The following is a 27363-nucleotide window of genomic DNA, read 5'->3' as shown; positions in this document are numbered from 1 at the left end:
CAATCTTCCTGTGACTTTAAATGTTTCCTGGAAGCCATAAGCCAAGTTCAAGAGATTTTAATACACAATATAAATATTTATTTGGTCTTTCTTATAAACACCACCTATATGACAACTTGTAAAATGAGTTCAGCTGAGCTTTTCCCTGTAACTAACATTTGTGAAATCATCCTAGGCAATGGCAGGAAAATGATCACATGATGTTATTAATTTCCCAAGGGACATGGATAGAGATATTTTGAATTTAAAACCAAAATAATTCTGAGGGAGGGCCATGAAAAATATACATATATTGTGAAGTCAGGCTTTTGGACACCTGATTTTGAAATACATTTCAAAGTCTTTTCCTTTGAGTCAAGCATTTTAAAATACTAAAAATAGTATTATAGCTCAGTGATGGAGCACCCATGTAGCATGCATAAGACTCTGGATTTGGTCCCTAGCAACACACACACACACACACACACAAATAGCATTATAATGGAATCAATGTATTATATTGATTTTTTTTAAAATTTTGAGACAGGGTTTCACTAAGTTACTGATGCTGATCTTCCTTCACCTAAATCTCTGGCTTCATCCCTCAGGCCTCATTTATAGATGACAGGATTTATTTTCTGTTTCCAGAAGCCAGGAAGTGTGTTCTGAACATTTAAATGGCTCTATCTAGGAGAACCAAAGAGGAGAGCCAGAAGGGATCCTAGAAATCATACACCAGTCACGGAGGGAAGGTTTTGTGTCACGTGCTGACGTCTGCTGATTGGCAGCTGAGGTGAGTTCCATGCTGAGTGGTGGGGCTGACCACCCACGGCTGCCACAAGCTCAGCATCAGGTGGTCCAGCTGCTCAGTTCCTACCTGATGGAATCCAGGCTCCCATTTCAAAGGACAGTGAACTACATTTCTGTCCCCATGTCCACCATATTCTGTGTGTGGTTGTCTCCCTTCTGTGTGGCTTTGCACACAGCTTAGGTCAGCTTTTATGCGTTCTGAGCCTGCTGAGAAGAGCTGGGCTTCATTTCTCTGTCTGGGCTCCCAGGGCAGGTAGTAGGTAAGTAAGGTCTTTCTTAGACTCATCCATTGACTCAGGATGTCTGGGACCCCCCTGGGGTTCCCCCACACTCAACCTAGTGTATTCGGGCTGATGGAGGGGGTCTGATGTTTCTGGGTGCCCTCCTGCCCGTAGGGGTTGCTTGTGACTCACCAAGCATGGAAATCCACGGGGCTTCATGCCCTGCTTCTTGCCCTGAAAACCATCTCCAGCAAGCCAACCACAAGGTGTTATCATCTGAGAACCACTGAGATCACTCACCTCTGGGCCATTGCCCCAGCTGTTCCCTGTTCAACCAAATTAATTACAGGAGTCCATGCAGCTCAGCAGAATCAGATTTTATCAAATCAGATAATTAAACAGAAATCCTATGTCCTTTCCACTTTACCATGCTACTTCCAAAGCATAACTTTAGAAAAAATTTTTGAAATGGAACAAATTTTAGTTTTAAAAGATCCTAAATTATATCTGCTCTATTGTCCTTTAAAGAGACTCTTCTACCCATGAGTCACATCTATACAGACATGTAAACACCAAGGAGGCTAGAGTTACAGAACTCTTTCCCTACGCTCCTTCTTCCATTAATCCTGTAAATCTCACCTTTATCCTCATAAAACACTGAAAAATTGTATCTACACAAGAAGCCTTCAAACTTTAACAAAGCTACAGAGAAATACCAAACTATACTGTGAATAGTAAAATAGGAGTGATATAACTGGGCATGGTGGCACATGCCTATAATCCCAGTTACTCAGAAGACTGAGGCAAGTTTGAGGACAGTTTCAGCAACTTAGAAAATCCTGTCTCGAAATAGATAAAAAGGGCTGCAGTGTAGGTCAGTTGGTGGAGTTTCCCTGGGTTCTGTCATCAGTATTGTTAAAAAAGTGATATATTAGTTACTAAACACTGCCCATTTTCTAAGTACATAATAAAACATCTAATTAAATATATTTTTACATGTACTAAGGTAGTGATATATACCATTACTATTGCCATTGGATAAAAATTCTTTCCTTGTTTTTTTTTGGGGGGGGGAATATCAAGGATTGAAATAAAGGGGCACTCAACCACTGAGCCACATCCCCAGTCCTATTTTGTATTTTATTTAGCCACAGGGTCTCACTGAGTTGCTTAGTGCCTCACTTTTTTTGAGGCTGGCTGTGACCTCCTGATCTTCCTGATTCAGCCTTCTGAGTTGCTGGAATTACAGATATGTGCCACAGCACCCAACATATACAAAATTTCTTAATACATAAATATTGTTCTCATCTGTGATAATTATCTCTCATATAGTTTCTACTGTCATTATTCTATGTTAAATTTTATTCTATTAAAAATATTTCTGCATGACATTTTTTTTTTCATGTTGTGGACTTTATAGTTTATGAAAGACTTTCAACATATATTTCATTTTAGTCTTTATATCAACCCTGCGAGATAGACATTATTACCCCAATTTTTGAATGAATATGCTAGAGAGGTTTAATGTTATGAAGATCACACAGCTTAAAAGGGACATAGCTAGAAATGGAACCCAAATCTTCTTGTCCTGAAGCTAGTCCACTTTCTTTTACATCACCAATATCTCCCTACTGACAGACACTTCTCATTCCAGTGCTCTATTAATGTTTACATTATTGTTCAAATACTCTCCACATAACTGACTCAAATTCCAGGGGTAACCATTGGGTTCTGGAGTTAGTTAACTTATGTATGAATCCTGGATCCACTATATGCTAATTGTTTAAGCCTCCACAGATAACCTCTTCAGATCTCAATTTCATTATTTGAATGATAAGGAAAATAATATCACCTTCCTAATCTGATTGTTATAAAAGAAAAACAATCAATATGCTCGTCTATCTTGCACAAAACTGCTAAGGATTAACCTTCTAAAGCATATCTATCAGTATTTTCTTACACAATTACCTTCACTCACTGTTTTAGTTGGCTTTTTCATTTCTGCAACCAAAAGACTTAACAAGAACAATTTAAGGAGGACAAAGTTTATTTTGGGGCTCATGGTTTCTGAAGTCTCAGTCCATAGACAGACAAATCCATTCCTCAGCTCTTGAGGTGAGGCAAAACACCATGGCAGAAAAGTGTGATGGAGGGAAATGGCTCAAGATATGACAATCAGGAAATAAGAGAGAGCCTCCACTTGCCACATACAAAATATATACCCCAGAGGCATGCCCCTAGTGACCCACCTTCTCCAGCCACACCCTATCTGCCTTCAGTTAGCACTCAGTTAATTTCTATCAGGGAATTAATTCACTGATGGGGTTAAGGTTTTCAAAACCCAGTGATTTCACCTCTAAGCACTATCTTACATGAGCTTTGGCAGAACAACTCACATCCAAACCATAATACTTACTCTATATTGCCTATTAAAGAAAATCCAAAATATGTAATTTAACACTTAAAGAACTTATGATCTGGCCTTAACATGTCAACACTATAATGTACTATCTCCTTATCACATGTCTTCGATCACATACATATAAAAAACACTAATTATTCCTGAAATATAAAATGTACTTCAGTAAATCCATAATTTATATGATTCCCTCTTCCTTGAATACTATCTTTGTGTAATACCACAATGCCACGTGTGAAAATTATGCCCATTTTTCAAAGTCCTGGTAAATTACCACCCCCTCAATCTCTTCCTTGATCTCCCAGCTGAAATTCATTTCTTCTTCCTTCTCTCCTAAATGCATATTGGTTATTTTTAATGATAGACAACACTTTGCTTTGCATTATAATTTTTGTGCTTTCTGCTTTCCCCTATTAGAGGAAACTAAGGCAAAACAAAATCAAGGATTAGTTTGAACTGTATGGCATTACTGAGATTTGACCAATATGACCTGTATAAATGACAATTTCAAATTATTTAATCTAATAACATATTTATAGCCATTATTAATCCATATAATGTAAGAAATTCAATTATTTAGAGTTATTTTAGAGGGTAATATTTCCATGCAAGCATTCAGAGAAAAGACAATTTTAGAGTTTTGTTGGAAAAATATAGATTTTTAAATCATTTATACTTCTTTTTGTCCAACATGGGTAAAGTATACATTTCAAAATTTCAGTCCTTAGAAATGATCTCACATATATTTTAAATAATCCAAATTCTTATATTGACAGGCTCCTTATTTATTCTTTTTCTTTTCTTTTTTCTTCTAGTAATAGTTGCCTATGAGAGGTTGATTTAAGATCTGAAAAAAAACATTAATTATGTCTGATTCTCCATTGCTCCAGTTGTGATTATTAGTTTTACCAGATACAAGAAAGTCTTTGTTTTCTTTTAACACTTGTATAGCAAATATTAAAAGATTCCACTCTTCTAAACATAATTTACTCACTGAAGATGTCATCCCAAGAGATGTTTCAGCTACTTACTTTCTATTTTGTTATAATATACAATGAAGTATTAACATATTTTTTATTTGGATTACTATAATATAGTCTAAAATAACATATATAGGAAGTAATTAGCTTATGAAATGTAACCATTATAATCATCTTATATAATCATTTCTAAATTGTTATTCATTTAAATACGACACCTCATGAAAATTATTTAATGTTGCATAATTACTGGGCTCATTTTAGAAGTAAGGATCAATTAGAAATCATATATTTAGTAATAACTTAAGTCATAGATTTAATGTATTGAAGAACCTGAATTGTTTTGTCTTTTGAGAGATGGGATAATTGGTTTTTAAAAAGTTATAACATAATATAAATAACAGTGGTAAAAATCAATGTTTTGATGAAAATTTAATGTGAGTACCTATACAGTGGTGTCAGAAGTATTTGAGGATGTTATTTCCATTTGAATAGGAATCAGATGATTGATCTTACCTGCTCATGTATCTGGTTTGATCCACCATGACACAGTTCATTTCCAATGCTTGTAGAAGTTGAATCACTTCCTGTGATGCTATGTATTTGTTGGTTAGAATGGGATTGTTGACAGTGTGAAGAGTGGATGATCTGAGGCTGTTGGACAATATGATGATGGCATTGAACCTGAGGATAGCATTCCTAAAACACAAACACATATAAAAAATAGCTGCTGAGAATAAATAACATTAATCAAGACTAAAAAAGCAACTGAAACCATGTTTTAAAACTCAGTGCATGTTTTCACAGTTTAATTTAAACCCTAGAGTTTATAGTATTAATTGGTGATATATTATTTTTCAAATTCTTCCATTGGGAAAACTTGTATTAAATTCTATTTTTATTCAATCGTGTATCTGTGACTGTAGAAATACTTACCTAGATAGGCCAGAGAATAACATGGTCTGATTAAATTAATATTCCAGTTACACTTATCACTAAAAGTATAATGAATATTAATATTAATTAATCTTTCTTTGATGATTCAACAGGCACTTCAGTATCTAATTACATAATAATACCATAACACTGAAGATGTAGATGGATCTAAAATTAGAAAATAATGTAGTGATTTTCAATGTCAGGAAGCATATTAGAGTCACAGTAGGGGGGGCAAAGTGCTAATGCTTATGAAAATCAAGTATGAATTTTTGAAAAAAAAGATTGAAAATCAGTGGCTGATGCTTCCAATTCAGAAAACATGGATTTTTAACTCTAATTCTTCCACTTACTCTTTGATCTTAATATATATATATATATATATATATATATATATATATATATATATATCTCCTTTATGAGTCCCAGTTTTCTAATTTGCCAAACTAGGTTCAGTATGGGTCTTCATGGATTGTTGTGAGGGGTAAATGCACTAATGCCTGTATATTACATAGTACAAGGTAGGTGAGTAATATACATTTATTACTATTATTATTACTATTATTACTATTATGTCATCATCATCATTGACTTTATCATCTACCTCACTAATTTTGAAGGTATAAAATAAACCCCTGAGGTCTAGAAAATCAAGTTGTTTTAATTATAATGACTGTAATTAATGGCAAAAATTGGGGTTGGAACTCAAGATTTCTAGCATAGAGTTCTTTCAGGTATTAATTGGCTGAACATATACTGAGCTCAAGATATTCTTGAATTTGTTATTTTTAAACTAAATATTTGCTACCTGATTGTTTATTTGCCATGGATATTTTCAGGTAAGTATGGAAAACAAACTAATATATCTAAGTGTTTCAATTTTGAGGAATTCAGATATCTGCTATAGTGTGTTGTTATTATTCTCCTTTGATAAGAGTCATCCAGAAGATTGTTTTTAAATAAAAATATTCAATTTTGAGTCATAATACTACATTTATGTATAATCAACTTTGAACGTTTGAATTCAATGCTCTATTTCTTTCAACTGTGGATAGTTCACCAATATTAAAATAGTAAAATACTTCATATTTTTATATGAAAAAATTCAACTTATGTTAAAATGAAAGAAGTGCAGAAGAATTAATATAGTATTCTGGTGTAACTTATAAAGAATGTTTTTACCTATATATTTATGAATATGCATAAATGCTTCTGTATGATTTGACCAATAAACTTTAAGAATGGCAACTTCTGTTAAGAGAAATGAGGGACAAATTGATCCAAATAAGCTTGTTTTTCATTGTATGCATTTTTATACTTTTTATAGATTTTTATATTCTTTTACATTCTGGAAATTCTTACCATGTATACAAATGACCTACACACACACACACTACATTCTGGAAGAAAAACAAAAGGTTAAAGAAACACATTTTGCAAATACAAGTCACCTTGATAGACATATAGGTAAATGCCATATAGGTAAATGCTAAGCAATCTAAATGCTTAGAATTATTTCCTCTAGATGCTTTTTAAATATAACTTACATTGAAAGTATGCTAGCACTAAGATCTTAACAGTTTAGAGAATTAAGCATATGCTGTCAGCAACCTTTGTACAAATTTTGGGTGTTTGAATCTATTATCTATTATTTTTTGGTAAACAATACCATCATAATCTGGATTAGGATAAAAATCACATTGACCATCTGAGAAGACCATAACTCAGTGGGGATCTTGAACACTAATGAATTAGAATCTCTCCTGAAGAAATAACAACAATGTATACCCCCAAAAGCAAGTGAGGAAACACTTGGAAAGGACACATCAACAGAAAGTAATAAAGAAAAAAAACATTTATTAATTATCTTCCTTTGTTAATGTATCAGTTGACTCTTCAATATAACACTGACATTCCTATCATCTAGGGTGCTCTACACTTTGTCTGAGCCTATCTAGCCTCTGAACCATACATTGGTTCTACTGAACTCTTAGCAGATTTTTAATTTTTTTTTACACATACTAGGCAAGAGCTCTACTACAGAGCTGCACTCCCAAACTCATTTTAAATTCTTATATCTGACTATTAAAGTTATTGTTCTAAAGTAAGATGTTCATATATTAATGGAAATTTGAAGCATGTCATGAACTGAATTTTCTAAATACAAAATATCAAACATTACTAATTTATCATAGATTATTCAATATCTTTGATGGAGAAAAAGAATTATAGAGTACAAATTATATGAATTGAATAATTTTCTTTCAACTGGCACTACTTTACCATCTCTTTGCTACAAAGACATTTTTTTTCTTAGACAGGTCTCATCTATGAGCTAGTCCTAATTGATAATAAACAGTTTCATGCAGACATTCGTTTTATCCATTTTGTCCTAGTATACATTTCATCACAAAGGAAACTTAACTAGAGCAAAGAAGTTATAGTTTGTTACAACTACAGGGTTCCTTTTACCTTGGACAGCTTCCCTGGCAGTTCCCAAACTCCCAAATTATTTAATTCATTAATAAGAAAAACTTGGCATAACCAAGTCAATACTCAAGTTAACAGTAAACAGTGGTGGTATTCTCATTTCTATTGTTTTTATTGGGGCATTATAATTCTACACAATGGTGGGACTCATGTTGACATGTTTGTACATGCAGATAACGTAATTAATTTAATCCTATTTCCCCAGTACCTCTCCTGTTCCTCCCCTCCTCCCTACTTTTGGTCCCCTTCCTCTACTGATTTCCCTTCTATTATTTTTAAATAATGAATTATAATAATGTATATAAGTTAGATTCATTGTGGCATGGCAGTATTCCCTTAAAGGAGCTTTTCTTTAGTTATTTCACCTGCATAGTGTTAATATAATGTACAGGGGGTCAATTTTAAACCTGTTTTTCTTTGAAACAAGAAGCTAGAAGCAGCATGAAATGATCCTACTCAACATTTTTACTATTAAAATGTATAAAACCTTATTGTTTAGCAGCCCAGTTGGATAAATGGAAGGTTTTATAATTTGGTAGCTTGAAGACAATTCTGGCCCTTGGAAGAACAGGAATATTTGATGAAATTTTTCTACTTGATACCATAATTATCTGAACTATTCTGATACTCTTCAATATGTTCAGTATATTTCATATCAAACTCTTCATACTATATTCAGTTTTCTAAGCAAAATGAAATCTTAAAGATTTGAATGTTTAATATTCTGAGAGTTTACTCCATTTCATTTTTGCTGGGCATCAATTAAGTAAACTTTGTTATTCCCTACACATCCGATAGTGACTGCCCATGAAGTTCTTACAAAATAAAATGTGGCTGGGTGCAGTGGTGCATGTCTGTAAGTTTGAGGCCAGCCGCAGCAATTTAGACCCTGCCTCAAAATAAATAAATAAATAAATAAATAAAAGGGCTGGGGAGATAGTTCAGTGGTAAATTACCCCTGGGTTCATATGCCCCAGTCAAAAAATGAAATTTTAATACATCAGTCAGTCTCATTTGTATATGAGAAAAAATGCTTTTGTTATCCAAACTGATTTGATATTATTCAACTGCCTATCATGAATTGCTTGTTACCCCCTGCAAAAATATGTTGAAGTTCTAACCCCCAGTGATTTAGAATGTTTTCTTATTAAGAAACAGTGTCTTTATAGATGTAATCAAGTTAAAATGAGGTAATTAGGATGGGTCCTAATACAATATGACTATTATTCTTATAAATATGAGAAATTTGGACACAGAGACAAACATGTACAGAGGGAAGACAATGGGAAGATGTATACGGAGGATGCCATAAAAAGACAGAGAATTGGAGTAATACATCCACATACCATAGAATGCCCAAGGCTACCAGAAAATAGGAAGCAGGCATAGAAGAGTTCTTTCCCCAAGGGCTTCAGAGGGAATAGAGCTCTGCCCAGTGATTTTAGACCTCTGAATTTCACAACTGTGAGATAATAAATTTCTATTTTTAAACCACCTAATTTGTGATATTTTATTAGAATAGTCCTAGGAAACTGATACATTGTCCTAGTTCAAAACTGTCCAAGAAATAATACCAGGCTCTAATTGGACTGGACAAACTTTTATCCACTAAAAAGAGCAATGTGAAAACTATTGCTTACAACAACAACTGCATTTAAGGACTTGGTGCTGTAGATGCCATGAGATTACTGCAGTCCTCTAGCAGTTGTGCACTCTGTACTTGGTCTCTCAGTTAATGAAAATTTTAAAATGTTATTTGAACCCCCAGTGTTCTTGATCTGTCATAGTTTTCAGTGTATTACATATTTGTTCATACATATTATTCATTTGAAATTCATTATATGCTAAAATAATTAATACAAAATTATAATGCTTTAAAGTATCATTTTTGTGAGGCTAGTTAAAAGAAAAACCACAATATATATATATATATATATATATATATATATATATATATATATATGATTCTACCATTAATTTTGTATGTGATTCATATATTTTGACTTCAGTTCCCTTTTACTAAAATGGGGATAATAATACTTCACATGATAAAATGAATGTGAGCTTATTTATTTATTTATTATTGGTGCTGGGGATTGAACCTAGGGCCTTGTACATGTGAGGCAAGTATTGTACCAATACTTGCCTGAATATGAGATTATTAAGGATTCCATGAAGAGCTGCAGATATAATGAAATATTACTACAGCTCATGGTGGTTCTGTCTGGCATTTGATAATTGAATGTCATTTTAGCTCTATCTTTCAAATATTTATGAATATTTCAATATTCATTTAATAAAGTTTACACTTATAAGACAAGTTTTAAAACAATTATTACTTACCTGATCTGTATTTAGCTTCTCCACTTTTCTTATTGTTTTTTCATAAATAACATTGTTTCCTGGGAAGAAATGGCCTCCTCTTAAGAATGGAGACAGTGGTTCCTAAAAAGACAGTAAAACCTATGTTTTTCTTTGAAAGGTATCTTTTCCAAGGAAACTTAAAATATTTGGTTTGTCATAGGGTCTGAGGTAGTATCAGATTTAGGAGGAGAGTGGAATGACATACAAATAAGGTTCTGATATATATAAGAAAATAAAAGCAGTTTATTTATCAAAGAGAAAAATCTGAATTTTTCCTACTATCTTTTACTAGGTCTTTTAGGAGAGATTGGAATGAGGTAAGAAAGATTATTTTTTCTTTCTTTTTTTTCTATTACCAAGGCAAGAAAAATATAATTAGTTTCCTCTGAGGCAGATCACATGCTATCAGGTCAAGACCATTTAAATTGAGTTCACTGGTAGGTTTCTTTCTATGCAAAATTATTATCATAGAAATACAAAATAAACATAATTCAGCACTACTAGGACATAAAATAGGTAGAATTGTATTAAATATTTGTTTCCCAGAACTTGATTTGGGTGCCCTTGAAGTATACAATTCTTGTGATTATAATCAAGGTGAAGACTCTCAGTGCAACATATGTTTTGAATACTAAGAACTGAGAAGAAGCTTTAAGAGCCACTGTATCTCTGTATAATCAACTAAATTGCTGGAGGATTAGCCAAGTGCTTAGAAGATGTCAACCAATGGAATTAAGGCTAGTGACATGTCCAAGATCTGAAATAAACCAGAAAAGGACTAATAAGAATCAGACCAGGAGTGTAAGATGTAAGGTGTAGTACATTTTTTGCCATCTTTTGGTTTAATTCAAGTCTTTACATGAGAGCTGGGTTTATTTTGTTATTGAACAAAAATTGCATTCATTTATTTTGTAATATGGGAGAAAAGTGTAGAGTTGGGAATGGTCACATGTATTAACAATTAAACTTAAGGACATTTTAAAATCAACAACATTTTAAAATCAATAGCATTTTCATAGTGTACTATTGTAAATACTCTTAGACAAACTGAACTAAAACTTTGGTTGTTGAGAAATTAAGACACTCTTGACACATTCTGGTATTCAAGTTTGAATAAGGGTGCTTTAACTAAATGGTCCTTGGAAACCATGGTAAAACAAATACATAAGTGACTAAATTTGACTAGCTAATGAATTATTAAATCTAAAGATGCATTATATTAAAAAATATTCCCCTGGAAGCTATTTTCTGTATGTTTGTTTTTGTTAATGAACTTCTTTGGTAGTTATATTTAATCATGTAACATATTGCTCTGTATACATAATGTGTTTTACTAACTGCTATGAGGCATACAAGCATGAATCACACATATTACTAGGTGCATTTAATATTGATCAGAGTTCATAAAACTATGGCAGACAGTTTTTTTTGTACTGTCCTCAGGATAAGCATGATATTTAGATTTTTAAAAGACTGTAAATAAAAAAAAAGAAGATCCAAGGCCCTATATTGCTAATAAAGCCTAAAATTTTTACCATCTGGCCTTTTACAGGAAACTTTTCCCAATCCCTGCTCTAGATAATATATGAAGACAAATACCTAAAGTAAGAGGTAGAAAGTGACAAATGCCAAAAAAAGTATAGAGAAAGAACTTAGAGGAATGGGCTGATGGTGAAAACCTGAGTTCTATCTGGTAGTTCTCAGGTAGGATACTTGCATCAAGTGGAATTTTAAAGAAAATTGAGATGATCTTTGGGTATAAGCAAACTGAAGAAAATAATTATTCAAGTGAAGTATAAAAATCTAAATCAGCAAGTTTCAAAAAGGGTAAGTTATATATAGGGAATATACTTGTCAGATAGCTTGGTTCAGTAAACAGTAAGAAGTCTAAGTCCTTGTAAAAGGGTGTCTGAGATGAAAAAAAAAAGTCTACTTCAGGAAGATTAACCAGAGAAAATGAAGAATGCAAGTAACTAAACTGGCTAGGATATTATTCTTATATTCAAGGGCAGTACTTTTCAAAGTTGACTCTGGGATGTTGAACCTGGAGGAGTCTACTACATAGCCAATGGTATAAAAAACAAACATTGAGACACTGAGTTTTATATGCTCCTATTAGAATTTGGATCTGGTTCATGTCTTTATTTCATGTAACACATAGTAAGCCCCTTAACATGTATGAAATTATTGCAAAGAGCTGAGAGAAAGACTGTAACCAAAAATGTATGTGGGTCTATAGGTGTAGTTCAGTAGCAGAGTGCTTACCTAGCATGTGTGAGACCCTGGGCTCAATCCCCAGCATCACAAAACAACAGATATGTGGGTGGACACTTATATGTACACATCTAGCGTATGACTGAAAACTCAGGTTTGGAACTAAGTAGGAATTTCAAGACTGCAGATTCAGATTTCAGAACCAACTGCTTAGACATCTTAGCTAAAACTATGCAATTGCTGAAAAGGTGAGTGAAGATGAAAGACAGAACTAGACACACTGTAAAAGGTCTGAGAATCAGAAGAGAAATGTGTCATAGAAATCAAGATGAGAAATTTTCAGTAAGTAGAATGAAGTTGAATGTTTAAATGCTTCAGAGATGTCAACATGTAAGAACTACAAAACGGATTGCATTTGGACTATTATAAATTAATTGAGTTAGACTATTAAAATTAGTAGAAACAGATCTAATGGAAAAAAGTTATGAAATCATAAAATCTGTATTTAATTTCTTCTTTTATTATCTATGCACTGTGGAAACTTAGGAAAGTCATTTAAACTTCTCTGAAGTTTGTTTACTTATCATAGAGACATTAATGCAGGATATCTCATATCAAGTAAAATAATATATTTAAGGTACCCTTTATCTGTAACTTTAATGTAAAAAGAGTATTGGTTTTTAATCCTGTATAATCTATACTGTATTTAAAATAATTTCTGAGAACACTATTATAATTTTTCTAGATTATTGATTTCAAAAATAAATGAGAATTGGCTTGTTGAGTACAAGGACTTATAAATCTTGAATACCCCATAGCAAAGGAACATATGATTGAGTGAGAACAGATGATATGAACTAAGAGAGGGAAAACAAATTTATCAAAACATAAAATTTTCTTTTGTCTGCAAAGCAAATTTCACTGTAAATACTGAGCCTTTATTACTATTTTTAAGGAAGAAAGATGATCAGTAGTTAACAGTACTTATTCTGTCTAAAATGCTTGTTGGTCTCATTATTTAAAAATGACTTACAAAAAAACCCCAAAAAAAAAATAACTTACAAAAATGTCTTCAATTTGAGATAATTATTTTTTTCAAAAATATATAACAAAGTAAAACCACATATCAATATGAATAAATTATTTTAACAAAGAAAATCAGAAAAGTTACTTTAATGAGAAATTTAGATTTCTTAGCAAAGAAACTGCTAAACAGTTTTACTATTTGGGCAGCATCTTTTGTTCAATATGTACATTTGAATTGGTGCCAGATACACACTAAAGATTAACAGGTGCTTTTAAAATAGTTGATCTTATAATTTTAATTGTTATGTTTGGAACCTTTGGCAGTAGTTCTCACATCTAACAAGTATGTAATTCCCAACATCTACTCTTTAGTTCCCAGGCCACAAAGCTCTGACAAAGAAATTTCGTTATCTAATTTCAAGTTTTTCAAATTCAAGTTATCCAATTTCAAGTAAGCATTCCAACCTTGCTGATTATACTTATATACATCACATTTCTTATAACTATGGATATAAATCTAATTATTTTTCTCAAACCCCAATGTGCTTATATTCCCTCATTCTCCTTCTGTTTATGGAGAAACCTAAGATAACCTAATCCCATATGATCTGTCCATGTTCCTACACTTCAGAAATCTCTATTCAGTTTCTACTCTAAGAAGAAAGAAATACTCTTTCCCCAGTGTCGCTTCTCTTTATGTACCTGGAATCCTATCGTCTCTTGACACCTCCAGTATTTTACCCATTTATCTCTATACTATGTTACATCTTTAGCTTTCCTTATCACCAGTTATTTCCCAGTATCTACAACTCTCCCAGGGTCTGCAAAATTCTGTTTTCTCCTTTAGCTCCCATCCCATCTTTCCTTTCTCTCACCAATATCCATTTCAGTAGAGTAATCATTCACTCATTTTCTCAACTTCCTCTTGATACACTCACCCATTAACATTGCATTTGGATTTTGCCACCACACATACTAAAACTGGTCTCTCAATCATCACTATTAACTTCTTAATGAAGTCTCTATTCTCAAAATGAGATGGTTGCTCATTTCCTTTTGCTATTTGCTTCATTTATTTGTTCACATCCTTCTCTGACAACACCTCTTCCTATGAAATCATCCCTTTTTTGTCCCCTTAAAGTAGGCATTTCTTGATTATCTTACCTTAACGTTCTCCATTATGTCCCAGGTATCTCACTAATTCCTATAGCTTTTATTTTATTTTTTTAAAGCAGGGATTGAACTCAGGGTAACTTGACTACCAAGGAACATCCGAGCCCTTTTTATTAGTAGTATTTTTAAAAAAAATTGGAACAGGGTCTCACTAAGTTACTTAGGGACATACTAAATTGCTGAGGCTAGTTTTGAACATGCAACCCTCCTGCCTCCCACTTTGGATATGCTGGGATTATAAGTATGTGCCACCATGCCCAACTATCCCTATAGCTTTGATGATAACTTTAATAGGATTCCCATGTCTCTACCACAAATGTGACTTTCTATGTATCATTTTCACTATTGGGCATCTTCCATGTACCTCAAGTGTCACTGGTTCAAACAACACTCATAATCTTATTTGCCAAAACTTCTTCATCTTCTCTACCCGTCTTTTTTTTTCATTTTTCCTATTCTTTTTTTATTGGTTGTTCAAAACATTACAAAGCTCTTGACATATCATATTTATCTCTAATGAACCTAGATGTAAAAATCCTCAATAAAATTCTGGCGAATCGAATACAAAAACACATCAAAAAAATTGTGCACCATGATCAAGTAGGATTCATCCCTGGGATGCAAGGATGGTTCAATATATGGAAATCAATAAATGTTATTCACCACATCAATAGACTTAAACATAAGAACCATATGATCATCTCGATAGACGCAGAAAAAGCATTCGACAAAGTACAGCATCCCTTTATGTTCAAAACATTAGAAAAACTAGGGATAACAGGAACTTACCTCAACATTGTAAAAGCTATCTATGCTAAGCCTCAGTCTAGCATCATTCTGAATGGAGAAAAACTGAAGGCATTCCCTCTAAAATCTGGAACAAGACAGGGATGCCCTCTCTCACCACTTCAGTTCAACATAGTCCTCGAAACACTGGCCAGAGCAATTAGACAGACGAAAGAAATTAAAGGCATAAAAATAGGAAAAGAAGAACTTAAATTTTCACTATTTGCGGATGACATGATTCTATACCTAGAAGACCCAAAAGGTTCTGCAAAGAAACTACTAGAACTAATAAATGAATTCAGCAAAGTGGCAGGATATAAAATCAACATGCATAAATCAAAGGCATTTCTGTATATCAGTGACAAAACTTCTGAAATGGAAATGAGGAAAAACACTCCATTCACAATATCCTCAAAAAAAAAAATACTTGAGAATCAACCTAACAAGAGAGGTGAAAGATTTATACAATGAAAACTACAGAACCCTAAAGAGAGAAGTAGAAAAAGATCTTAGAATATGGAAAAATATACCCTGTTCATGGATAGGCAGAACTAACATTATCAAAATGGCAATATTACCAAAAGTTCTCTATAGGTTTAATGCAATGCCAATCAAAATCCCAACGGCATTTCTTGTAGAAATAGATAAAGCAATCATGAAATTCATATGGAAAAATAAAAGACCCAGAATAGCAAAAGCAGTTCTAAGCAGGAAGTGTGAATCAGGCGGTATAGCTATACCAGATTTCAAACTATATTACAGAGCAATAGTGACAAAAACAGCATGGTACTGGTACCAAAACAGGCAGGTGGACCAATGGTATAGAATAGAGGACACAGAGACTAATCTACCCGTCTTAATGCTTTTAGTTGGGCTGCCATATTTATAGTGCCTTAAGATGAAAAGCTAAGGGTCATATGTGAATTTTCTTCTTTCAACCTCCATGTCTAGTATATTAAATTTGGTTAAAACTATCACCAGAACAGCTTTCAGAAAAGAGAGTGGTAAATTTGAGAATACCTGAGCAAATCACACTTATTAAAACAACTTTAGCTACATTTTTAATAAAAGGATGTTTAACACAATGTTACTCATATTAATACCTTAAATACCACAACAAATCCTTCAATAATTCCCCCCATCATATGTGTTATCTCCAATATCTGAACTTCAATAATATTTTATCATCCCACCAAGTATTTTCCACAGCTATCTGTGGTCATGTATTTTTTCCCTTCCTGAAAGGAACTATAAGTTTCTTTGATTTAGAAAACATGTCTTATTTCCGTGTTTCTGTTTGAAGACTGCATAGTTTCCTCCCCATAGCAAAATCTCCACAATTGAAAAATTAACGAAACTGATAAATATCAATAGAATTCTATAAATGAATGGAAAACAGTATTTTCTTTTCATTTCTTGTTCAAATAATAAATGAAAATGCATAAGCCCTTTGACTAAAATGGTATCAAATGAAGAATAAGGACATTTTAAAACAACCAAAATGAAAAACAAAGATAGAAGGAAATCATAATGAAAGAATTGGATTGAGATCAGTTTAATTACAGGGAGGAGAAATAAAGATTAGACAAGCTGGGAGATGAGAGGATGAAGTTGCCATTTAGGAGGCTCAGCTTATTATAAATATTGTAATTAAACTAGAATCTTCTCCTGGGGGATTTAAAAGAGCAAACACAAAAGAAATGTATTTGGAAATAAAATGGGAAATATATCTAGACAGGATTTTCAAGCTGCTTTGCTAGACCAATTAGATTATTTTTGTTTACAAAGCATGGGGCTTGAAATTTGTTTTATTCTTCAATAAAGGAGAGACTTAAAAGCTTTAAAATCACTATTTTTCTTTAGTCCTCTGCTGGTTCTTCTTGAGAAATTGTTTATAGTTGAACCACAGCTCAAAATTATGAGTTCCTACAGAGGAAACCCAGGGTTTCTAATACATTATGTACTTGCATACATCTAATTTCTCTGCCTTTGTAACCAACTACATGACAGGTAAAAAGAAATATAAGTAAGAATCTGGTAACCAATTTACCTCCATCATCAACTGTCTTAAGTTGCAATATTTTTTTCTCCCAGATCTGTATTATTCAATTTCATTTCCAACTCTGCCACTTTGCAACTGAATGTTTTTACACCAGTTTAGAACTTAAGTTTTAAGATGGTGGGAACCTTGTTAGGGCAATTTCTGGCACATAGTAGGTAACTGATAAATATTTACTGAATGGATTAATGAATCTCTCTATGCTTCTGTTTCTTTGCTTTTGTAGGATTAAATGGAATGCAATATGTAAATTGCATATTCATTGGTATATAGCCAATGAATATTAATTTTTCCTTTTAACTCATTAACCAAAGAATAAAAATTCATCCAATGTCACATAAATTTTGCTGGCAAAGTGGATTGGAATCCAAATTATTTGATGTTTAAAATTTCTATATATAATCTAGGCAAGCACAGGTTTTTACATTATGGGAAAGAAGTGCTATCTAGAACTAACTTTTTTGAAGCCAGATCAATTGGGCCATGCATCCAAAAATGCACATCTCCCAGTTTGCATGTAAAAGAAAGAAAATGAAAGAGGGGAAGGAATATGGAAAAAGTATAAAGTAATTGGTCAAATGAGAAAGAGAGATACACTGTCCTCTCTCAGGTCATCCCCAATTTCTCCTATCTGCCTTCTACTTTTCAGATTTGTTCCTTAAATATTTGATTCTGCAAAAGAAGAAGCAGTCAATTGCTTTAGTTATAACCATATCCTCTTTCAAGGTTTATAAGGATTCAAGAAAACTCAAGAAAATGTCTAAAACAACCAAATTCTACTCAGAGTTTGTGTGCACATAGATTCACAGAGACACATGCAGAACCAGTGGCCTCCCTGGAGAAGGAAACATGAGAAAATAATTTTAGAATAAATAAATAAGGAATTGTGGGGTTAGATACTAGTAGAAAACAAGCACAACCACCTCACTTACCTAAATTAGTAGCAAGCATAGCACCCTAATTTAATGCTTTGCCTTCCATAGCAGATGATAATCATTTGTTTTATCTTGTAGTGGAGGAGAAAATTGTTTCCCATAATAGTGGAGAAATAAATTAGAGATCAAAGAAAAAAATCTGTATTCCTATCTGGATTACACTGTTTCCAAATGTGAAATGGTGTCCGTATAACCTCATAGAAATTACTTTTGCCCATAATGTTGTGTGTGTGTGTGTGTGTGTGTGTGTGTGTGTGTATATATGAGTGTGGGGGGGTGAATGTATATATCAAGGAAAGCTTATTACTGTGAACAAAAATACTCTTCTTAATTTTCTCCTCAAAATGAAATGGGACACAGAATAATGACCTACTTTGTGAAATACAAGATTGTGTATGTTAGTAAGAAACACAATGTAATTTTCAAAACATCTCATTGCTAGGCACATACTTCACACACTGTAGACAGCAAAACATGAAGACAGTTTTGAACTTTCGACTTTTCATTTTCTTCTTTCTAGTCCATATCTCAAATGCAATCTAAATAGACTAAAAACTCTAATCCCTGGAGTAAGAGTTGATAGAGATTTTATGGGAAGCCTATGAAAGAATGTTGTCCCTTTTCTCTTTTGTTCAAAGAGAAGTGCAAGAGTGAAGCTATAGAAATAGAAACCACTTATAACCCAAGAATTTTCAAGCTGCTTTGAACTGTTGCATTTCTGAATCAGAATGTATGCGTGCCTGGTTGTCTGAAAGATGACATTTTTTATACTAATGATTAAAAATTCACTTTATTGATGAAAAATTGCAGTGATTTGATTTTAATGACCAGGTAACTAACTCACCCTTCTAATTTACCTATCAATTTCTAAGGGATTATATGTTGGAGAAAGATTTTATGTGACATCTTACCTGTTCAGGATTTTGCACTATATATCTCCTAATAGTTGTCTGTGGATATGTTGTGACTTTCACTGCTGGAGAATGAAGTTCCTGTGAAGAAAAAAATATATATATATATATGTATATATATGTGTGTGTGTGTGTGTGTGTGTGTGTGTGTGTGTATGGAACAATGTTTAGAGTGAAAGTTTTAGAGTCATTTGCATGAATCATGATATGAGGATCTATAGTTAATTTCAATCTTGGGAACATTCATGAAAACGTGTTGTGTGCTCAGCACTGTGCTAATTTCTTGGTGTCTCACAGTAATATATGAATTATATTTGTAGAAAATTTCAAAATATTTGTTTCCCTATGTTACACATGATTAGAAGAAAATATAGCTTAATATTTATTTAATAAGTATTTGGTTTGAAAAGGACATCTAATATTTAAAAAATAAAAGGATAAAGAATGAAAAAATTATGTTTATGTGTGTGTGTGTGTGTGTCTGTATATGTGTACACATTTAAATCTTTAGTGTATTGGAAGGAGAGGGCCATAAACATTAAAAGGGAGAGAAAACACTACAACAAAATAATTTGTAAAAGTTATATTGGTAAGAGTCAATATCATTAATATAAAGAGAATTCTTATATATCAATGAGAAAAAAATCTTGACACTATAGAGAAATGAATAAACGACATGTACAATTCATAAAATAAAATGAAATGGTTAATAAATTTAACAAAACATGTTCAAGAAAATTAGGAATCAAAGTTAACAAAAGAATACCACATACTTACTGAAATTTTTAAAGATAATAATGCTGATAAAGGTGCAGTAGAATGAGCACAATCTTAAGGAAAGAGGAAAATTAAGTAATAGTCTATAGGCTAAATTATGTAGCTATTAAATAATTGAGTAATGCAAATTTACATGAAAAGCTCATAATATTATATAAGTTTAAGTGAAAAAATAAGGATACCAAATAGTATACATATTATGATCTTAATTTTGTGTCTGAACTTTAGAAAATACCACAAAATATTAAAAGTACTATATCTGGGCCAGGGAATAAATAATGAGTGATTTGTATTATTCCTTCTTATATTACTTTGTAATTATAAACTTTTCTCCAATAACATATTTTTATTATTAGAACATCAATGTAGAGAAATTAAATATATAACTGTTAATGTGATTATTTGACTGGGTTTGGAGATGGGGAACTGTGACTTAAGTGAACTTAGTTTTTGAAGCAATTCTACCATAGTGTTAGATTTGGGTGTAATTCACGTTTGTGAAATACTGTCACAAACTTGGCATTGAGCAAATGTTTGCTGAATAAATACATGAGTTTAAATGACTTAACTCTAGTCTAGGCCAAATTGGGAAGTGGTAGGAAAATTTTTCTTTGTTAATCTTACTAATTCTGCATAATGTCCCACTTTTATTATTATACTCAAGGTCTAGAGACTACTTTTGTTTGTTTATTTTTTATTTCATTGTGTCCTCACTATCCAAGTTCACACTCTGGCACTTAATCTGGGTGAGATTGTTTTTAAAACAGCATCTTCTTTCCCTAGTATCTCCTAAATCCCCTATTCCCTATACTCCCCTCTCACTTAAGTACAAACTTTAGGTATTTTATCTTTTGATTTCCTAGAATATAATTTTGGATATATGTTTACAAGCTAATTAAACACATATTTGCTAACATAATATTTAATTATGATTATAGGTATCTTTCAGACAAATATTGCCTAGATTCAAGAATAATTATAAAAGTGGGATTATTAGACCCTAAATGCTAAAAAAATAGTCGTCTGTCTCTTTCAAATCATACACCCATGAGAAAAACTAGTTCTGACCCTACAAGTTATTCTTTCTGAATATAAACATAAAATATTATCAGTCTCAAAGTCCATTCATCAATCAAATTTCAAGGGACTTTTTTTGTGCTAAAGTCTAGTACCATTAAATACTCACTCGAGATTTTTGGTTAAAATTAAACTGCACTCAAACTAAAGGCAATTAGATTGAATAAGCAATGAAATTGAAGAATCTGATTCACAGCACTTATTTTACATTCCTTTAGTTGGCTGAGCTGATTCTTATATATTTAATCTTCTTTTTCTTTTTTGGATCCTGACATTTTGTGAGTGTATAAAGTCTAATGCAGGCCTAAAGATTGTTTACAAATTTGATCAACACTTACATAAAAAGAATTAAAACAAATCAAATCTCATCCATAATTTCTTTTACCTGTTCAGTATTTTGTGTTATATGTAGAGTACCTGGGGCACAAGAAGATATTTTCAGAGTTGGAGAGTGGAGTTCCTGTTGAGAGAAACAAAAGGTTCAGTAATTATTACTGAACAGTATCCTTTAAAAATTATAGTTTCCTGAGGCATTATGGCCCCCTTACTTTTTTAGGGGGGTGGGTACTGGGGACTGAACTCAGGGGCACTCGACCACCGAGCCACATCCCCAGCGCTATTTTGTATTTTATTTAGAGACAGGATCTCGCTGAGTTGCTTAGTGCCTCACTTTTGCTGAGGCTGGCTTTGAACTTGCCGATCTTCCTGCCTCAGCCTCCTGAGCCACTGGGATTACAAGTATGTGCCACCGTTCCTGGCTTATCTCCTTTATTTTTCTAATAATATTATTAGCCAGAAATAAGAACATTAAATAGGGCTTTCTTTGATTATGTCCATCTTTCCAAAGAGCACATTACTAAATTACTTATGATAACATAGTTTCTGGGTCATTTTCATAGTAATACATTCTCTTTATACTAGTAAATATTTTTTTATTCTTTTGGGTGCTGATATATACCCAATGTTATCATATGCCTGCAATTAATATCCTATTTTGTCTCAGCAACTCAGATATCATATTTTACCAATGTCCTTTGAATGCTACACTGTCTTATAGTATATTGTCCCTGTGTCCTATTTATAAGGCAACCTGTATTTTTGCTCTTAATGAACATAAAGGATATGTAAGCTCTGGATTGGTTTATAACCAATTTTAATACACCTATGTCAATTTCATTGAAATACTCACACAATTGAAAATTTGGGACTTAATGGGCTAAGAAATGCAAAATTTTATCAAATAATACTATAAAATTAATAATAGTTAATTTATTAATTTCATTAATAAATTTATTGATTTGATTAATTAATAATAATTTATTAATTTAATTAATAATAGTTGATACTATAAAAATTGCCAACCAATATAGAAAAATACTTATGAAAACTTGACTAAGACTGCTGCCCTTAGATTACTTCAAGCTCCCACTTAATTATGCTTTGTCTGCTCTGATTCTAGTTTAATTCCAAAGAGTAGGCTCTAATGTAAAAATGATCCATAAAAATGAAAAAAATATACATGATTTTTATAAGTAAAATGATCACTCTATTGATTATACTATCATTACTTATATTATTCCCAAATCAGCAATCCTGCATAGCTTTATTAGTGTGCACACAGTTGATCACATTATTCTATCACCCCATATTTGTAATTTAAAATTAATTGATATAACTCCAAGATAATTTGGAACTAGGGAAATGTTAAAATTCACCATCATGGGAAACATGGATAGATTCATACACAAGCAAAGCTATAATAAGTGTAATATATTCTTAAAACAGGGCCATACATTTACTCAAACTTCCAAATATTCTGCATACTTTGTTTTTTGTTGTTCAACTTATAGCATTTTCATTTTCCCTGTCCCCCTACATCAACAGCAATATTGCAGGTTCATTGTTTCTAGGCAGCATCTCAGTATGTTCCCAGATTTCCTGCTGGTCGCCAAGGAGAATTGCTCAGACACAGGGAATTAAATAATGATTGTAGGCCAAATAGGTACATGCTCTTCTGTTTAGGAAAATTGTTAAAAATGCAACCATTTGCAGGTGAGTTTGGACCACAGATCCAAGAGTAGCAGGTTCAAGGAGACAGAAAGGAAAGGGATGTTTTTTGATTGTGTAATACATGGGTTCATTCTTTTTGTTTTGTTTTGTTTGGTACTGAGATTGAACTCAGGGGCACTTAACCATTGAGCCACATCCCCAGCCCTTTTTATAGTTCATTTAGAGACACTATCTCACTGAGTATTTTAGGGCCTCACTAAGTTGCTGAGGCTGGCTTTGAACTCATGATGGTCCTGCCTCACCCTCCCAAGCTGCTTGAATTCTGGCATGCATCACCATGCCTGGATGGTACAATCTTAATATAAAATTTTATACAGATAAAGGTAAAAGAACTTCCCTTAATTATCCTCCCTTTGGTCAGATCAATTATCCAGAAATAACCATTATTGTGTATTTTACATAAATATCTATTATAAATAGTAATATTTATCAATTTTATTATTCTACAACTTAAATTAACAAAAGCTCGTATATAACAGGTTTATGTTTTAATGCATTATTTTAAGTTAATAGTGTTCTATAATGTTTGTTTGATAGTTTATTTATATATTTTCCTACTGATCAATATTTAAATTATCTCCAGATTTTCACTATTCTGCAGTGAGTATCCATGTGCAATGTGAGAGTTTCTCTAGAATCCCACAAAATAAATGGTATTCCTGAAGCATGGAGGATGTGCATTATTCATTTTAACAGATACTACCTAACTGAATTCCTAAATGGCTAAGTGAATTATATATCTATCAGCAATGTATGAAAGTACTTACAACTGCTGGTTACTTTTTAAAAATGTTTTAGCCTGTTTAGGCTAGGGCTAATACTATTATCATTCTAAGAAGTCAGTTTGTACATATAGCTGAACCTGGTAGGTGTTCTATAAGTGGCAATTATCTCCTCTTCCATTAGACCAGTTAGAACCTGATAGCATTAGCAAATTGAAACATACTAAACCTTACTATCCAAGTAGACTAGGTTTTGTAATAAAAAGTTTACTATGTTTTATAAAATCGCAGATATTAACCCAAATAGGCAGGTGCAAACACACACACACATACACACACACACACACACACACACACACACACGCTATCTCAACACATATGTTTATAGTAATATATGCAGGGTTAGTTCATTCAGATGCTGAGACAGTAGACATTTAAAGGGCAAATTGTATTTCAGCAAAGATTAGTCTGACCCTAAAACAAAGGAACACCTTAATTTTCTTACATTTGGAATGTTGGCACATTAATTCCACAGATTGTAGTATACTTGTTTGTTTCTAACTTTATTGAACTATCATTATTGAAATTGATTTTTTAAACAAATGTGGCTTTTCTCATATAACCCTAATGGAAATATTACAGGACAAATGTAATAACTTCAAAAAATAAAACATTAAGCTTAATATGAATCACAAACATTAAGACATATAGTATTGGCTAGCATTAAGATCTTTAAGTTCCTATTTCTGACATTAAATTATAGGAATATGGATTTTTTTCAGATCAAAAAGGGGAACCCATCTAAATCTAAGATTTATTAATTCCAGAAAGACTTGCTAAAGAAAATCCATTTTCCCTGGAAGACCACAGAATTAGATAAAATGATCTAAATGAAAGCCCCAAATGATGAGAAAAAGCACTTTCAGTAGCATTGACTTGTAGGTAGGATTGAAGGACGTCATCCTGCAATAGCCATTGCCTGTTCCACTGGAAGTGGTAAAAATGTTTATGAATGAATGAATGAAGAGAATGTCTCAGTTTTAAGGGTACTTTAAGAATAATAATACAAATTTTCCTCATGATAACCTATATCAGATTTTAATTTACAGTGTCATGCATCTTTATATAGCTCACTTAAATCCTTCATGTTAAAATCATTAAATTCAATGAACAATGAATTTTTTGTTCTTATCCTCTATCTGTACTACAACCCTATATTTCTAATAGCCAAATAATTTAAGGCAGGGATGAGGTGGTGTGGCTATTATGTAGTAGAAGAATTCTTGGACATTTTGTCAGGAGCCTGGGGTAAAATTTTACTTCTAGTTATATTACAAGCTATTTATGTGACATTAGACAACTGTGTCATCACCATAAACTTGAGTTTCATCATGTGAGAAATGGGATGTGGGTGTAAGTAAGTGTGAATTAGAAGATCTTTAAGTTCCTATTTTTGACATTTTGTGAATATAGGAAGTCATTCCTAGCTTTTTTGAGAGAGACAGAGAGAGAGAGAGAATTTTTTAATATTTATTTTTTAGTTTTTGGTGGACACAACATCTTTATTTTATTTGTATGTGGTGCTGAGGATCGAACTCAGCACCCTGTGCATGCCAGGCAAGCGCGCTACCACTTGAGCCACATCCCCAGCCCTCCTAGCTCATTTTTTTTCATAAAAACAAAATTATTTTAAATCCTCTAAACTTCTTGGTCTTGTTTGCAACTGATGATGATGGCAACCAACAATTATTAGGAATTTTCAATGCCAAACATATTACATAGATTGTTTTATTCAATACTCAAAACAACCCTATAAGGAATGTACCATTACAACCCCATTATGAACATGAGTAATGTTAGACAAAGATAGGTTAATTATCTAGATGAAGTTTACATAGCTAATCCTTCATGTTGTAATTCAACCTCAGGTAAAATGACTCCAAAACTCATGTTCTTAATCACTATATTTTGCTACATATAATGTTCATCTCATTATATTTTCTGTTTTTCAAGTTGTACAACCTGATTCTAAGGGTTGAATTCAACTAGTCCTTATAATAGGAAGCTAGATAATTGTCTTTTTAAATTTTTTGCTGTCAAAAGCAACTTTTGGATATCTGAAATTAAGAAACCCACCTAAAAATGACTGTATGAGGGAAGAGCATTGAATAAATAATTTAAGCTTCTAAAAATTCAGCAGGCATTTACAGAATGCATTATATATTTAGAGTGTAGTTATAGACCTCTAAATGCAATAAAACATTGAATTTTTATTTAATACTTATAAAGTCCTAACCCTTCAATTTTGTAGGAAGACCTTCCCTATTTTTTCCTGATAAAATATAAAACATATTATTGAGTCATTTATTCCTGTGGGTCAGACCTGCTAAATAAGAAACATTTTTGGCAATTATCCTTATGTAGTGTTCTGGTGAAAAAGCATTTTGTTTATAATTATGTGGAATTAGGCCTGATGTAAAAACTAGGCCTGTTTCTCCTGAGCTTCCTCTGATAATGATTATCAACTTTGTGAAAATTGTAACAGCACAATTCCTCCTCTTCCCCATTTACTTTTTATGAAGTATACATGGAATTACCAATTTTAAGATCAGAGTGGATCAAAATCAGTCTGCTTTTTGAGATTTTTTTACTACATTAGTTGAGATAGTTGTTCATAACTTAGTACATTCTAAATCAGAACTGGGAAATTCTGGTTTCTCTGGGGAATTCACTATTCACGAAAATGTACTTTATTTCCAACTGTTAACATAGCTATGTTTTTCAGAATTAAATCCATCGAACTATAAAAGGCCTGAATTTCTCAGTCATTACCATAGTGAGGGTGCTTTTGAGTAGCACATTTTTTGATTAGCTTTCTCATGCTGTGATCGAAATACCTGACAAGAACAAGTTAGAGGAGGAAATTTGGGCCTCATGGTTTCACAGGTCTCAGTTCACATACAGTGAAGTCCACTGCTCTAGGCCCAAGGGTGAGGCAGCATTTCATGGAGGAAGAGTCCAGTAGAGGAAAGATGTTGAACTTATTGCAGCAAGGAAGCAGAAAGAAAGGAGAAAGAGAGAAGGAGGGAGGGAGGGAGGGAGGGAGAGAAAGAGAGAGAGAAGAAGGAGGAGGAGGAGGAGGAGGAGGAGGAGGAGGAGGAGGAGGAGGAGGAGGAAGGGGAAGGGGGAGGTCATAGGAAGAATAACCCTTCTGGGTATGCCCCCAGTGATGTACAGCCTTCAGCCACACTACCACCCAATCTGTTAATTCAAACTAGGATGGACTGATTATGTTCAATCGACATATCCAAACACTTCACTTCTGAATATTCCAGAACTAACACAAGAACTTCTGGGGACACCTTATATCCAAGCCATAGCAACACAGCCACGGAGAAAGAAGGGAAATCAGAA

General features: G+C 32.8%; 1 protein-coding gene across 1 annotated transcript in view; it reads right to left on the bottom strand.

The window, feature by feature from the left end:
* Window positions 1-27363, bottom strand: part of Pof1b (POF1B actin binding protein) — a 66813-nt gene that overhangs the window by 30186 nt on the left and 9264 nt on the right. Inside the window, exons 2-5 of the mRNA XM_026413126.2 lie at window positions 21543-21617; window positions 19304-19384; window positions 10179-10280; window positions 4926-5108 (exon numbers count right to left, since the gene is read on the bottom strand). Coding sequence (XP_026268911.1) covers window positions 4926-5108; window positions 10179-10280; window positions 19304-19384; window positions 21543-21617 — 441 coding nt within the window. The remainder of the gene's footprint in view (window positions 1-4925; window positions 5109-10178; window positions 10281-19303; window positions 19385-21542; window positions 21618-27363) is intronic.

This window comes from Urocitellus parryii, chromosome X, assembly GCF_045843805.1.
Source record: "Urocitellus parryii isolate mUroPar1 chromosome X, mUroPar1.hap1, whole genome shotgun sequence".
Lineage (NCBI taxonomy): Eukaryota > Metazoa > Chordata > Mammalia > Rodentia > Sciuridae > Urocitellus > Urocitellus parryii.
This window is presented reverse-complemented; position numbering and strand designations above follow the sequence as displayed.